Raw genomic sequence first — 14,325 nt, 5'->3', positions numbered from 1 at the left:
TTTATCAGAATCAATAATATTATTTTATTTCCTTAATTAGAAATATTCTAATATTCTCCCACTTGGTCAGCATTTAAACTAAAACATTCAAACCCAAACGTTCCTCATTATATAATAAACATACGAATCATAGCGACATGTCCTCATTATAAGTCGAGTATTATCTTCCATGTATTACGATATATTTATTATATAACAATGTACTTTATGTGGCAATGTACTTAAGTGAATAAACCCTAACCCTTATGTTTATTCAGGTCCTCTTACGATAATTTTCTCAGATGAAATTAAGGTGCACATAAATATGAGAAAATATCGAAATTAGAGTTTCATTAAATAATTTTTGGTTGTACAAATAAAAAAAACTGCATATGGGTTAACTGAATCCCATATTTACTTTATGATCCTTGAATTTGTGTTGCGGCATGCCTTTAGTCAAGGATCTATGCGATCACCCAATTCAGTTTGCGTGATTAATGACCACTTATCACGCCTTTTTATGGCTAAATACTTAATGTCGATATGCTAGCTTCGACCAGTACTCTTAGAGTTATTAGCCATAAATATTGTAGCTGAATTTATCGCAAAATTTTCTTAATGGCCTAATGAACCGTAATTCGAACTCTAGGCCTACTATGAAACTCTATAATACATCATACGAGATGTATCCTCAAAACAATAAATGAATCTGACTTCTATAGTGGAAATAACAATCAAGATTCTCCACAATATAACTTACTGGTAATCTTAAGGACGTAATAAAATATTGATTTACGTGAATCAATACAACCAGTGAAGTATGTTAGAATCTAATTGGTTAACTATATTTCCAGATGGTCAATTCATCTTAAAATATGTATGAATATAATTTTTAGTATCTTAAAGATACCTCATCACTTTGTATGAAAAATAAAGTGGTCTTAACTTTAGTTATTCTGATACTACTTAACGATCCTGAAACAAATGTAATGCAAAGTCTTATTCAGACTCTTAGGCATACATTAGGCTTCTAAAATAGAAGCAAATGAATGTTCTTAATTTATTCTCACTCCAGATCATTTTTCAGATGCTGGTTCGAGTTGAATTTATCACACTTAAAGATAAAAGTTATATCTGATGAATAATACATAATTTTATTTAATCAGAGATGCTGTGGCTACTCTCTAATTAATTAAAATTATATATATTATTTATATTCCTTATCTCAAAATAATAATTTAAGATATGAATGATTTCAACTTATATAGAAAACTTTTATCATCATTTGCAAGTAACATATTGTCGACGTATAAAACAAATATTACTCCCACTAACTTTCTGGTATATAATTATTTCCATAATTCTCTTTTCAAACCTAAAGAAAAGATGATATAATACCAATTTGTGAGATGTTTGTTTTAATCTATAGGTAGACACTTTAAGCTTGCATATGTTCACCACTATTAGAGGAAAATCTTAATGGCAGTCTATATACCTTCTCTTCTAGTTCACTATTTGGAATTGATTAATGAATTAAAACAAGCAACAAATGCCAAGGTCTATAATAGAATCTTTTATAAAAACAATTGAGAATGTAAATCTCCTTTGTTATTGATTCTTAGTTCAAAATGAACTTCTTAGCAATGAATATTCTTTTATATCTTTATGTTTCTCAATGTTGCCTAATGAATATTATTGGTGAAAAAACCTATGCTTAATTAATGTTCTCCACCCCATTAGGTAACTTTACTAAAGATAAACTTTATTGCTATTTAAGATATTCATTTCTTCATTCATGACATATTGTACTACAACTTCAATTCTTTATCATTCTATAATTTAATTTATATCTCAAATTAATATTGTAGTTGAACTCTTATTGTACAAAATGTAATCACTAGAAAACATTGATCTTACTGTTCTAATAAGTCATCTTAAGGATGGACCAACAAACTCTTAAAAGAGCAAATGGTTCAATAACATGTTATTTTAGAAATTGTAAGCAATTACTAAATAACATAACTTATTAGAATTTTACCAATGACTTGTATATTATTAATGATTAGTTATGAATTCTCAATAACCATTAATCTTAAGGGTTGTTGTGAATCATAATTAATCTAACACTTGAGGTGGAAGTTTGAGAAAATATGAATGATCTTTCTCGGAAACTAGGTTCCTAGATTGATCACTCCCACTGATCAAGTCAATTCTTAATTCCACAATTCTAGTGTTGTGTGATGGATAATAAAATATGTAACCCTTAAACCTTATAGCTTTTCAAATGAAATGTGCTCATTTATTGTTTAGGGCCCAGATCTTTTCTTTGACAATTGCACTCTAACTATATATGGGTATTTATAAAATGTGTACATGTCATCAAGTCGGTTTTCAACCTTATCACAACTCAAAATATGTTTGAGAAACAACTTTGGTTAGAACACGATTCGATATGTACACCCCATTGTTGAGTATCAATAGACAAAGATTTAGGAAAGATTGGAGTTTGCTATGTAGGCTCCACCCCATGTCTAAAAAATGCTTAGTTTCTTAAATCTGTTACACACTATAATTTGGGTGTACCAAGCATATGTATCGGGCAATGAACCCATGCTTTTAAAGAAACTTTACAAATAGACTGGGAGTTTATCCATACTCACGAATTTTAATGTAGTATTCTCCATTTTATATTTGATCTCACTATCTTAATATGCAAAATGCACCATTTCTCTACTTAAGATTTAAATGTCTTTGAAACATATAAATCTATACTTTTGTAGAAAAATGCTTTCATATTTTTATTGCATAAAATTGTATGTAATATTATCTTCCATACATTAATGATGATTTTATGCAGTATATACATTGTATACGAGTATATATATACATGAAGGTTTTATTTTTCGGTCTGTAATTTTTTCGTTTTCATTTTTTGGTATTTATTTCGAATCCTCTACTTATTACTATATTCATATAATATTTTAGATCGATTTTATGAATGAAAAGGATTTCAAAACCATCTGAAAACTGAAAAATGCTCTTAAGAACACGATCGGACCCGAAAGAATATTTATGAAATTAAAGTCTACATTTTACGTATTTTTTTGATGCTTAAAATCAATATGGATCTCTTAATTTATTCATTTAGATCATTTTTGAATTGATTTCATGAATTTTAGTCGTCGGTGTTGTTTTTCAGGGCAGTTTTTTTCAAAAAAAAAAAAAAAGGAAAATTAAGAAAAATTTAAGAAAATTCCAAATTTTTTATTATTTTGATTTATTTTTGGAATTTTATTTTATTTCCTTATTTTTGTTTATTTAGTCAATTAAATTACATTTATTTAAACTTTCCATTCTTATTTAACATATATCTTCATATATTATATGTTATTTAGTAATAAATTATTATGGAAAGTTTTTAATTTGGTAAATTAATTACATGCTTTATTTTTTACATGTAATTACAATAATTGTGATATTTTAAGAATGTGAATATTTAATTATTCTACAATTAAGTGCGCAATTATTATATTTATTTACCAATTAAGTAATTTATTGATTAAATTAATTGATAATCTGCCATCAAGTATATTCTTTAATTTTGCATTTAATTTCTTTCATATAATTAATTGTACTAATTTGTATATTTACCTTATTTATACAAACTAATTATTAGTACAAATATTTAAGATATTATATGGTTATAAGTGCATAATTAATTACATATCATGGAATTAAGCATTTAATTTATTATCATACAGTAATTGTTTTAATTTGTATTTATTTGGAAAATTTATTTTTAATACAATTAATTTTGATTTGTATGATTTAAATGCTATACATAAATTCTTTTTATAGTGCTAGATATATTTAGAAATATTCAATAAAACATTGATAATTATATTGGCTCGGGTTAATAAGTTAGTGAGTGTTGAGAGTTTACACTATGAAAGATGTTGACTCAAAAATCTGTCAACGATGCAGAGTCAAAAATACGATAATATATTGGCTCGGGTTAATTTTAAAGGGTTAACACAAATTTTTATTAACTAAATGTATAAACTTTTTTTCGTAATAAATATAATACATAATTAATTGAAATAAATGAACACTAGATATTTTTACGTAATTTTGTAGTTGAAATTTACATACTCTACGAGTCCGTCTTATTATAGATGATATTCATGATACCAAGTAGAATTATCGCAATGAATATAATATATATAGTTTTTTCTCTCAAATTTACCGTCCATTTTACCCTGAATTCTATCCTTATTTATAAGTGTATAGGGTGACAATTATTTTTTTTGGGATCTAATCATTCATAACTGCTCATGAAACGTGGACATTCTCCACGTTTTATTTTTATGCACGGGATAATATTTAATAACCACCCAACTGCTCTTTTGTCTTTATTCTTATACAGTCATGCTAACTGTGCACGTTGTTCCTCGCTAAATACAAGTTGTCCTTATTTACCATTTTTGTAAGAAAAATGCTAAGTATAGATATAAAGCTCCTCGCAATCTTCTTTTATCATGATGGCATTAACGAGGTGGTTACTTCTACTTATAGAAGGCGAGATGGATGAATATAGTTATTCTTTCCATGTACACATATGTGGACTAATTAATCGCAAGCTCTTATTCCCAAGTATGTGGGTCAATGAGCTGCAAGCTCTTAGTTATCTCGCCTTAAACACTTCTATTATGTACTCTGTCTATCTCGAGATGGACTTATTATCTCATCAATCTTTAACAGGTAATAGTTATTATTCTTATCTCGCATTTGCTTATATGGCAGCGAGTTTAAATATTTCTATCAACCATAATTACTGAAATGAGTTATTTAAATTGCATTTAATAACACAATTATTGAGTTGATTCATATTCCTCCTAGAGTACACGTATAAACTTCTAGTTGATAGCTGAATTTCAAGTATAACATAAAGATTACGTGAAACATAAGGTTTGGCCTCCAACTTTATTTTGAAATGCTCCAATTTAATTGGTTGAGTCTACCGCACAAATTTTACACTGTACGAAGAGTATAAGAGTTTGAATGACTTAATCACTTTATCTTATTAAAAATAGGCTAATTAAGATTTATTCTTCATAACTTTAATACGTAGTAAATCATACCTTTAATGTGATAGTCAGAGTCTCGTGATCTGCAAGAGAAATGATTGGGAGTTGTGTTATTTCACATCGTTTGGGGAAGATTAAGTGTGATGATTTTAAGACTGTGTAGGTATGTGGCTACACAATTAAAGATGACTTAAATGGACCGATTGGTACTACATATATCTATAAAGTGCCTATTATTTTTTTAGTAGCCCATCATGAAAGAATTCCATAGTTTGAAGCGGGGACGTTATACCTAAACTTTTGAGGTTGTTAAAAATTCACACCTAAATTATTGAGACTGTTAGATTCAAAGACCTTCGTTCAATTTTACTAATGGACGCTTGATGTATACGAAAGTTCGAGAGGACATAATTTAGTACGTGGACAATTTTCACATTAGGCATCTACTAGTTTATTAAACGAAAGTCCTTAAATATAATAATTTTAACATTTTTAAAGAAAAGATTTTATGTTAAAATTCAAAAAGGAAAAAAAAATCATAATTTCTCATAAAAATATAAAGAAAGGATGCAGTTATTAAAGAAATATTTTGGTGAACTTTTTTTAATAAGTATATAAAATTCTTACTATTAAAGTTTTTTTTTAATAAGTATATAAAATTTTGGTGAACTTTTTTTAATAAGTATATAAAATTCTTACTATTAAAGTTAGTTTAGCAAAATTAGGTGAAACGGTGGCTGGATTGGGATTGTTCTATGAGATAGATGAGAGTCATTTTCTCAATGTGGTTGGACCAAAAGACCACATTGCCAAATAATAATTAAACATTAAGTCATTAAAAGTCTATACAATTAAATCACATGTATAGTATTATTTGCTTCATGAATGAGATAATTATTGTTATTAATTGCATATAGGTGTTGATGTAGTCTAATAAGTAGTTCCCATTAATATGAATATTTAATTTGCTTAAATGGAAACAAAAGTATATAAAGCTTTTATTTATTTTTTGGGGAAGTTATTGCAATTTCTTATCTATGATAGGAGTGGAAGATTCAAAAAATTTGTTCTATGGGACTTTTTATTATTTTTTATTTTTTATTTTTTTTTATTTAAGCGTGTATATATTATAAATTGTTTTATGGGACTTAGCTATTATTAAAAATATTTGTTATAATTTATTTGGGGGCTATTTTACTATTTTAATGTATAATTATTAAACTAAAAGAAATATAATGATTTTTTTTAAGTGAATTTGCTTTTCTGAGTGGGGGTTACAAGCCTATATGCTATATGCTCCCTGTATGATAGCAAGCAGGGTTGGACATGATTCAATCTCATCTAATTAAATTGAATTACTGCAGTTTAATTTAATAATAAAAAATTAAATATCCAGTTACAGTTAAATTAAATTAAATGTCAAAAGTTGAATGTCTATTTTTGGATTAGTTATTGAATATTAATCTCAAAATTCAATTAAAAATCGTTCTAATCAAATTACAATTAATATATATAATTAAATATTATTTATATACAATAAAAATATTTAAAAAATAATATAGTTTAATTATATTTTGTTAAATTGTCTCTTTATTTACAAATATATTTAATTAATTAATTTCTCTAAAAAATAATTTAACTCCACCCAGGGCCCCTGAAATTTAGTAGGCCATAGGGGAAAAATATTTTTGGGCCCTCATTTAGAAAAAAAAAGTGGTATTTTTCAAAATTGATAAAAAAAAATATGTAATTTTAAAAGGGGACAAATTTTTTTTGGGCCCCTAAGCTAGGTGGGCCCTAGGCACAGGCCGAGCCCGCCTATGCTCATGGCCGGCCCTGACTCCACCTAAAATAAAAGAATAGCAGACTTGGCTTATTGTGTTTTTCTAAACACGTATATAGTCTTAAATTTCTAAGAGAATTCCTAATAGCTCTTTCCTTTTCCCTTAATCGATTTCAATATCAATTAGATTTTATGTAATTTTTGTTATGTTTTTAAATTTATATAAAAAAAAATTGTGTGTTATTGAATATCCAATTACAAAATCAATCTAATCTAATTAGTAATTAGATTGTATTTTGAGGTCTGATCGTATTAGGTCCAATGATGATTTTCTAAATCTAATTATTAATTAAATTAGATCGGATGAAGAGAAAAATATTAGATTATATCAGATGTCTAGCCCTAATAGAAAAACTTATTTGCAATAAAAATTCTCTAACTTAACCTATTATTTAAAATTAGACCATCTTGAATGTGAGATGTAAAAAATGTTTTATATTTGATAAAAAAAAAAACATAATTTTATGATGTATTTGTAATAATTTTTAATACTATGCTCAAATGCACAATTGCAAAACTTGAGCAAAATTTAATATTAATTAATGTTTTTATTAAAAATTTAAAAAATATTTAACATTTAGAGTAATTAGCAGTGAAACCCCCTTATGTTTTAATTTGTATACACTCAAACTCCTAATTTTTTTGTTGTAATACCCCCTTAAGTTTACTTGTTTACAAATTTAAGGTGTTAGTTAAATTTTACCGTTAAATGTCAATTGAGATTGTCACTGTGAACACTTGCGTACGTGAGACACTAAAACCTCGAATCCAATAAAAACATGACACATATACATACACAATGACAATTTAGTTAACATTTAACGATGAAACTTAACTGGTGCTTTAAAATTGCAAACAAAAGTAAACTTAAGGGTGATGCCACCTAAAAAAATATCACGGGGTTAAGTGTGTAAAATTAAAACATAAGAAAATTTTGCCGTCAATTATCCAAGCATTTATTATGTAAAACAATAGAAATAAATATAAATAGTTTTTAATTTAATACTATAACTAAATATAATAATAAAATAATAGGAAGATCCCTGAGTGGTTCATGGAAACCAATTCTACCCAAAACTTAATGGGGTGCTTGCCCTCCCTTCGACTCCATAAAATTACAGATCTTTTATGGGACAATGGTGAGTGGGATTTTCATAAACTAGTCTACCTTTTCGACCAGGAGACTGTGGCAAACATTTAAAAAAGGGAGAAGCCTTCTAAAAGGGGTCATGATTACTGGGTGTGGACTAAGGAGTCAAATTGTCGTTTCTCTTACAAGTTGGTGGGCGTATCTTATCCAAGCTCTCCAAAGAGCCTCCCCTCCCATGTGGAACAAAAATTGGAACAATATAAATTCTATGGTGGAATATCCTTGCTAAAGTGCTTCCCGTGTGTGCTATTTTGGGCGGAGGATGCACATTGAAGAAACACAATGCCCAATTTTTGGGATCAATCTATGAGATTGAGAGAATTAAGAAGAGAGAGAAAAATAGTTTTTGAGTGATTTTAAAATGTCATGTCGCAAAATTTGACTGATAAAGATTTGATTAAAAGCATTTATAGTTTGGTACCAAGTGCCAACATGTATAAAACTGTTTATTAAAGTTTTAAAAAGATCAATTAGCTTTGTGGGGCCTCAAATTTCAAAAATTTACAATGTAAAGAAAGAGAAACCTTAAATAATCATATCACTCTACTTACAAAAATTTTAAAAAAAAATTAAAACCTTCATTAAAACTAACAATACGTGACTCGCCACGTAACATTCACCTAGTATATAGATAGATGTTAAACATCATGCCTAACACACTTATAAAGTATAATATCTTAAGTATCATAGCGAATGCTGCACACCACCTAACGTTGCTCTATTTTATATCTCTAATAAAATGGAGAATGTCATATCGGTGGTGGTATTGTTAAGGAATGTTAATAATATCAAAGTTGACGAAGAAAAGAGCAAGGCCTTAAGTGGAAAAAAGTTCACCATTTTCATTTTCTAAATTATAAACAATTACTTACACAACTTACATCAAAAGAATACACAGAGATCTAAATATCAACAAATCATCTCAAGTTTTCATCAATACAAGATCTTGTGAACAACAGAGCTGAACCATTCACTCCCCTCACCACTAGAAGCCTCGAATCCACATATGTCCCACAAACTAGCTTTGTTAAATCAAACATTTCAGGTGGGATTTGTAACCGAATTTCTTGAACTACATTTCCAGCAGTGGCGACGTCTTTCTTCAACGGATCACCAAGATTCAACGTCACATCAATGTCATTTGAAACAAGCTTGGCCACCGGAAGGCTTGTTGGCAACTCCTTGAACGGAACAGCTTTTCTCCATTTCCTACCGGAGAGTTTCTGAGCTACGGAATCATGGGTATTTGGACTCCAGGAGAACTTTCCTGTTGTTGTATCCTCTTCCTTGATATACAGCCGCTTACCTGCTGTTAATCTACAAAGTGAATTCACTTGCATTTTCCCATTTACACCAGTCTTGTCATGGGGCCAATTCTGACCGAGCATGACTGTGAAGTCAATCTCAGAGGCAAGCGAAAAGGCTGTCTTTGTCTTTGATGTTCTCGATATTGTTAGGTTCACGTTACCAACAAGAACTCGCGCTGGGGGTTGCCGGAAGGTCAGACCTATGTGCTTACCAGTACAGTACAATAAACGCCACTTTCCTGGCAGAAACTCCAGCCAATTCTGCAAAATTGGAATCAAATATGATTTAGGTTTACTCACAAGTCAGCAACTTAAGTTTAGTAAGATAAAAAGTAACTTTTTCTGTGCAAAAAAATGCTATTCAGCATTAGTGCATTGCATGGCTTGCACAAAGAGTTGGACTAAATTGCTATGCCTGGTTATTTGTTAACATTTATCTATCGTATTTGTTATAAGTCAAAAACTAACTAGCACTAGAGTCTATGGGCTCATCATGTGAAAGAATGGTAATACAAAAGAGAGATGGGAAAACGCAAATGAAGTCTACCTTTGGCTTTGGATGAGGATTCAGCATCTCCATTAGTTCAATAAAATGGGCTAGTCTTCTGCGCTGTTGTAAGAAAAATTAAATGGAACAAAATGAAGTTAGTGCATCTATTAGTCCCAATTGGGTGGTAATATAGTAATATAAATCTACTTTAAAAGGAAATTATCATAAAATTCCCCACAATTTTTTTGACAAGTGGTATGAGTTTTTTAAGTAGAAAACTAAAATCACTGCCCCATTGATTGGACAATGGAAATACTGTGTAGGATAGACATTCTAATTCAGTGTAGGATATGATGAGGGACAGCAAACGTGGCTCTCAAGAGTCAACACATTTTACAAATAAACACAACCAAATTGTAGAAAAGTAACAAACCGACATACCTGAGGGTGGCCGTAGATGTACTCCTCAGAAATTCGCACTGCAGTAGAACCAAGACCCCACCTGATAATATTCATGGATGGGACAACCTTCCATCTAGGCCCACATAGAAATGGGTGTCTAAGAGCATCTAAACAACTGTGAAACATTATTTGAACGTTACTATATGCATTAACTAATAATTATTGCTATAAAATTAAACCTAATATCCTTTTCCAATACACTAAATTTTAATATGTAATTTGTAAACTTAAATAATCTGATGTTACATTCATAAAAAATATAGATACACATGAAATTTGGGCATTATAACATTATTGTGTGCAAGTGAATAAATTGTTTGGAAGAATTTTTAACTTGAATTTTTAACTATCTTATGTTAGGATATTAAATGTTCAACTTTTAAGTAATAATTTGTTTTTCTTTCTTAAGGGTGCAACATGATGGCTACCTAGGAGGTCAGCCATCCTAGTACACACTTAACTGTGGAGTTTTGATAGGATCGGGGATCAGGTACATTAGTAATAAACTTTTTCTACTCCTACATTCAAGTGCAGTTTTCTGCATCTATATATAAGCAGCACACCTTATTCTATTAGAAGGCTCAGTTGCAAGCAATAACGACAGAAGGTTCCAACCAGCACCCCAGTTCCTATCAAGCATCTGCCAGACAGAAACAGAAACTTATACATATAAATCTGAGGACGAGCATTTAAAGCAGAGTAAGTGTTTATTAGCACACATGCTTACTTGTAGGCCAGCATTTCCAAAAGAGGAATTCCTGTTAAGCAATTGCAATAAGAATTCACGTAGGCATGATGGATCATTTCCCTGCGTTTATCAACAGAACTTAGGATTATGATCACTTCAAACAATGAACGTCTTACATAGGGAACAAAATTATGTCCCTTAGATTCAATTAGCTTTTTGATAAGTGAGAAAATAAACAGCTTGCACAAGAAAACTAGCTGAGTCATATACCTTTGTGAGGAAAGACTTGAACTTTGTGAATACTAAAGGGTCCATGAGTTCCCGCAGCACCATTTTTGCCATCATGAATCCAACACATCTGTGCAACACAAAGAGAAAAAAAAATGTTAAAACTATGTTCTCTAAATGTCCAATTGAAACATATTGTGCACTTTAATGAGTACCTCATGTCGAAAGCAATCATCATTTGTCGCCTCTTTATATTGTTGTCTGGAGCACCACTGTTTGGACCTTCCTCATAAAAGTCAGCGGCATTACCTAGTATCCCTACCTGAAAGTAAAAACCTGAAGTGATAAAGGAGGCAAGAAGAGAAGGGGATGGGGAGAAAAGAGAATAGCCAATGTCATTTCATAGTATTAAAGTATCAGAATCCATAGTTCCTCTGGTGCAACTTACTATGAAACTAATAACCTTTGTAGAAAGTGCATACAATGTTAAATTAGCTGAGCTGTCACGTGGCCGAACTAAATATAAATTGTAGATTTCATAAGCACCAATGGTTTCACATTAGATAAATTATTATAACACTTTGTGCTTGTTGAATTTGAAACATTTAGGAAAACTGTCACTCTCCATGGAAGGGCTCTACAATTCATCAGAATTCAAACTATCATGGCTCTTGAGTGGCATGCTTTTTGAAATTGTTGTTTCATTCGAAGCTTCCCCTTAAATTTAAAATTAGCATACTCACGTATCCACCAATCTTTCTAATTTTATTTCTTTATTTTTGTGGTACCCCGTATATCTCTTGTTCCCCACCCTAAGGTAGCAGACAATTCTGTTCCTTTTGATAAAAAAGGTTTAAAGACAAGTGTTGAAAAAAGCTCCACAATAGTTGAAAAAAAAAACAGCTGAAATTTTGCTGGGTGTTGGTAATTCATTGATTGAAAAGATGACAAGCATGGACGAAAATGCACTCTTCAATTTGACAGTAAAAATCTGGTGCTTACTTTAATATGTCTATCCACTGGGCATATGTGCACATTTTCCAGCTTCAATTCTGTATGGGCGAGTCCATGGCTGTGCAAGTAATTCACCTGAAGGGAAAAGAAATAGAACAAATATTAAAGAAAGACACACATCCATAACTTCAACAATTCGTCCATGAAAAGAGAGCATATACCAGGCTTTCCAACTGAAAGAATACATACTCCAATTAAAAGATCTCTCATCAATATCCTAATAATTCGCAACTGCCGAGAAACTGCAGATCCTCCAATTTTGTCATCTCCTACCCTCCTAACATATTCATCATCCAATGCAAGAGTAGCTTCTAAAGTTGGAAGCCAATCTGATTGTTGAAGCCAATGTCTTAAAGAAAAACTTCCCTGATACTGCAATACAACAGGAAACAATAGATTCACAGGTTTCCTTCTAATGAATCTTTGAATACATGTTTAACAGTAAATGACCTACCCCGTGGACTAAGGTGAATGAGCCACGACCACTACTCGTGATTGAAGAGATGTAACCATGGACTTGCATTGAATATGAATGGTATAAAAGTCTACGACGAACTAACCTCTTCAGAACCTAGATACAAAAACAACAATAGTTATTAGAACATCTCGACAATAAAGGTGCCACAACCACAACAAAAAGTTTAGTACAAATTCTACTGACCTCTATTGCTCTTTTACCTCTACGCTGAGCTTGAGCACTAATAAGACGTCGGAGAACAACTCTTGAACCATACAACGGGCTACAATTCGAGTAAAATATGAATTAAGCTCAAATCTCATAGGAAATGTGATAACCAAAGTAAAAGGTAGATTGGCTTACCTACTAGGATTCTTCACTATGGCTTCAAAAACTACTTCATCCGCCTACAAAAGAGAAAAGCTCAAATCAATAAACTTCTGTATATAATTCTGTTCACATAACAAACCCATTTACAAAATAAACATCATACCCGTGCACCAAGGCCGACACTGATATGGTTGATAATCTTAAAATCAGATATCTTGAACCTCACAACATGCCCCCGTTCTTCTTCTTCTTCTTCTTGTTCAATAGAAACAGATAAAGCACTCTCACCATTTCCCTCTGATCTCACGGAAGTCACATCTTTTCTTGACAATGTACACCGCACTCCTCCTAAGAATGCTAAACTATCATTTTTCCTAATGAATAACATAGGACTAGGCCTATTGAGTCTTGTCAACAAATTTCGATTACCATAACAAAATTCAGAGCTTTCCAGACTTGGAAATGTACTAATTCTAGATAACGCCATTGATCAAAGCCCTGCATAAAGAAAAATATTAACCATAAATATACATCATTAATTTTCCAAAATTACTCATTAAAATATGATCACCTAAGTAATTCAAGTTCACAGTCCAATTGATCTAACAAAATTAATACAACAATTAAAAGCTGGAACTCATTAATCTTGCTAATTCCTCTTCAAACAAACACAACATTAAGGCTCTAATCTTTCGAGCTGAAAATTAATTCAACTTCTTTCTATATGCAAAAAAAAGAAACCCGATCCTCCACTTGATCCCCATGAAAATTAGGGGAAAACATTTGTCAAAAACCATTATTTTGCATAAAAAAAAATGATTCCAGCTACCGAAAACTACTGAATTAGAATCACAATTAAACCTTTCCCTCCAATTTTCATTAAATTTCTAAACAACCAAACGGTCAACTAATCAATTCCTTCTTTTTGTTTTGAAAAAAGAATCAAAAACTGGAGAACTTACCAAAAACTCAGGCTCAGCTACAGAGATAATTAGAGTTACAGAGATATATATAGAGAGATGAACGTGGAAATGGATGGGTGCTTGTGAGTGTTGCGTGGAAGAAAAGAGTGAAAACGTTTCGCCATGGGTTCCCCGCGCGTCCACGTCCGCCTCCTCAAATATCTCTCTTCCAAATCCACCATCATTTTTCACTCCCGGCCCCACTTCTCATGTTTCAAACTCCACGTGGCACTTCTCGATGAGGCCAAGTATATGATGAAATCCAACCCCAACAATCGGAATCAAACGGTGTGTATGTTCTTGTTTCATTATAGTTACATAAACTATC

The 14,325-nt window shown here is 30.9% G+C and overlaps 1 protein-coding gene across 1 annotated transcript; it reads right to left on the bottom strand.

The window, feature by feature from the left end:
- Window positions 1–8,881: 8,881 nt before the first annotated feature.
- Window positions 8,882–14,312, bottom strand: LOC115716549 (probable plastid-lipid-associated protein 14, chloroplastic). Its single transcript, XM_030645361.2, has 14 exons — window positions 13,998–14,312; window positions 13,199–13,533; window positions 13,069–13,112; window positions 12,910–12,988; window positions 12,703–12,819; window positions 12,438–12,620; window positions 12,237–12,323; window positions 11,450–11,556; window positions 11,277–11,364; window positions 11,046–11,126; window positions 10,882–10,958; window positions 10,298–10,433; window positions 9,914–9,976; window positions 8,882–9,627 (listed from the first exon to the last, which is right to left on the bottom strand). Exons 2-14 carry the CDS (start codon window positions 13,520–13,522, stop codon window positions 8,977–8,979), a joined length of 2,037 nt encoding a protein of 678 aa, XP_030501221.2. The 5' UTR covers window positions 13,523–13,533; window positions 13,998–14,312; the 3' UTR covers window positions 8,882–8,976.
- Window positions 14,313–14,325: the final 13 nt, after the last annotated feature.

Source organism: Cannabis sativa, chromosome 5, assembly GCF_029168945.1.
Source record: "Cannabis sativa cultivar Pink pepper isolate KNU-18-1 chromosome 5, ASM2916894v1, whole genome shotgun sequence".
NCBI classification, from domain to species: domain Eukaryota; kingdom Viridiplantae; phylum Streptophyta; class Magnoliopsida; order Rosales; family Cannabaceae; genus Cannabis; species Cannabis sativa.
This window is presented reverse-complemented; position numbering and strand designations above follow the sequence as displayed.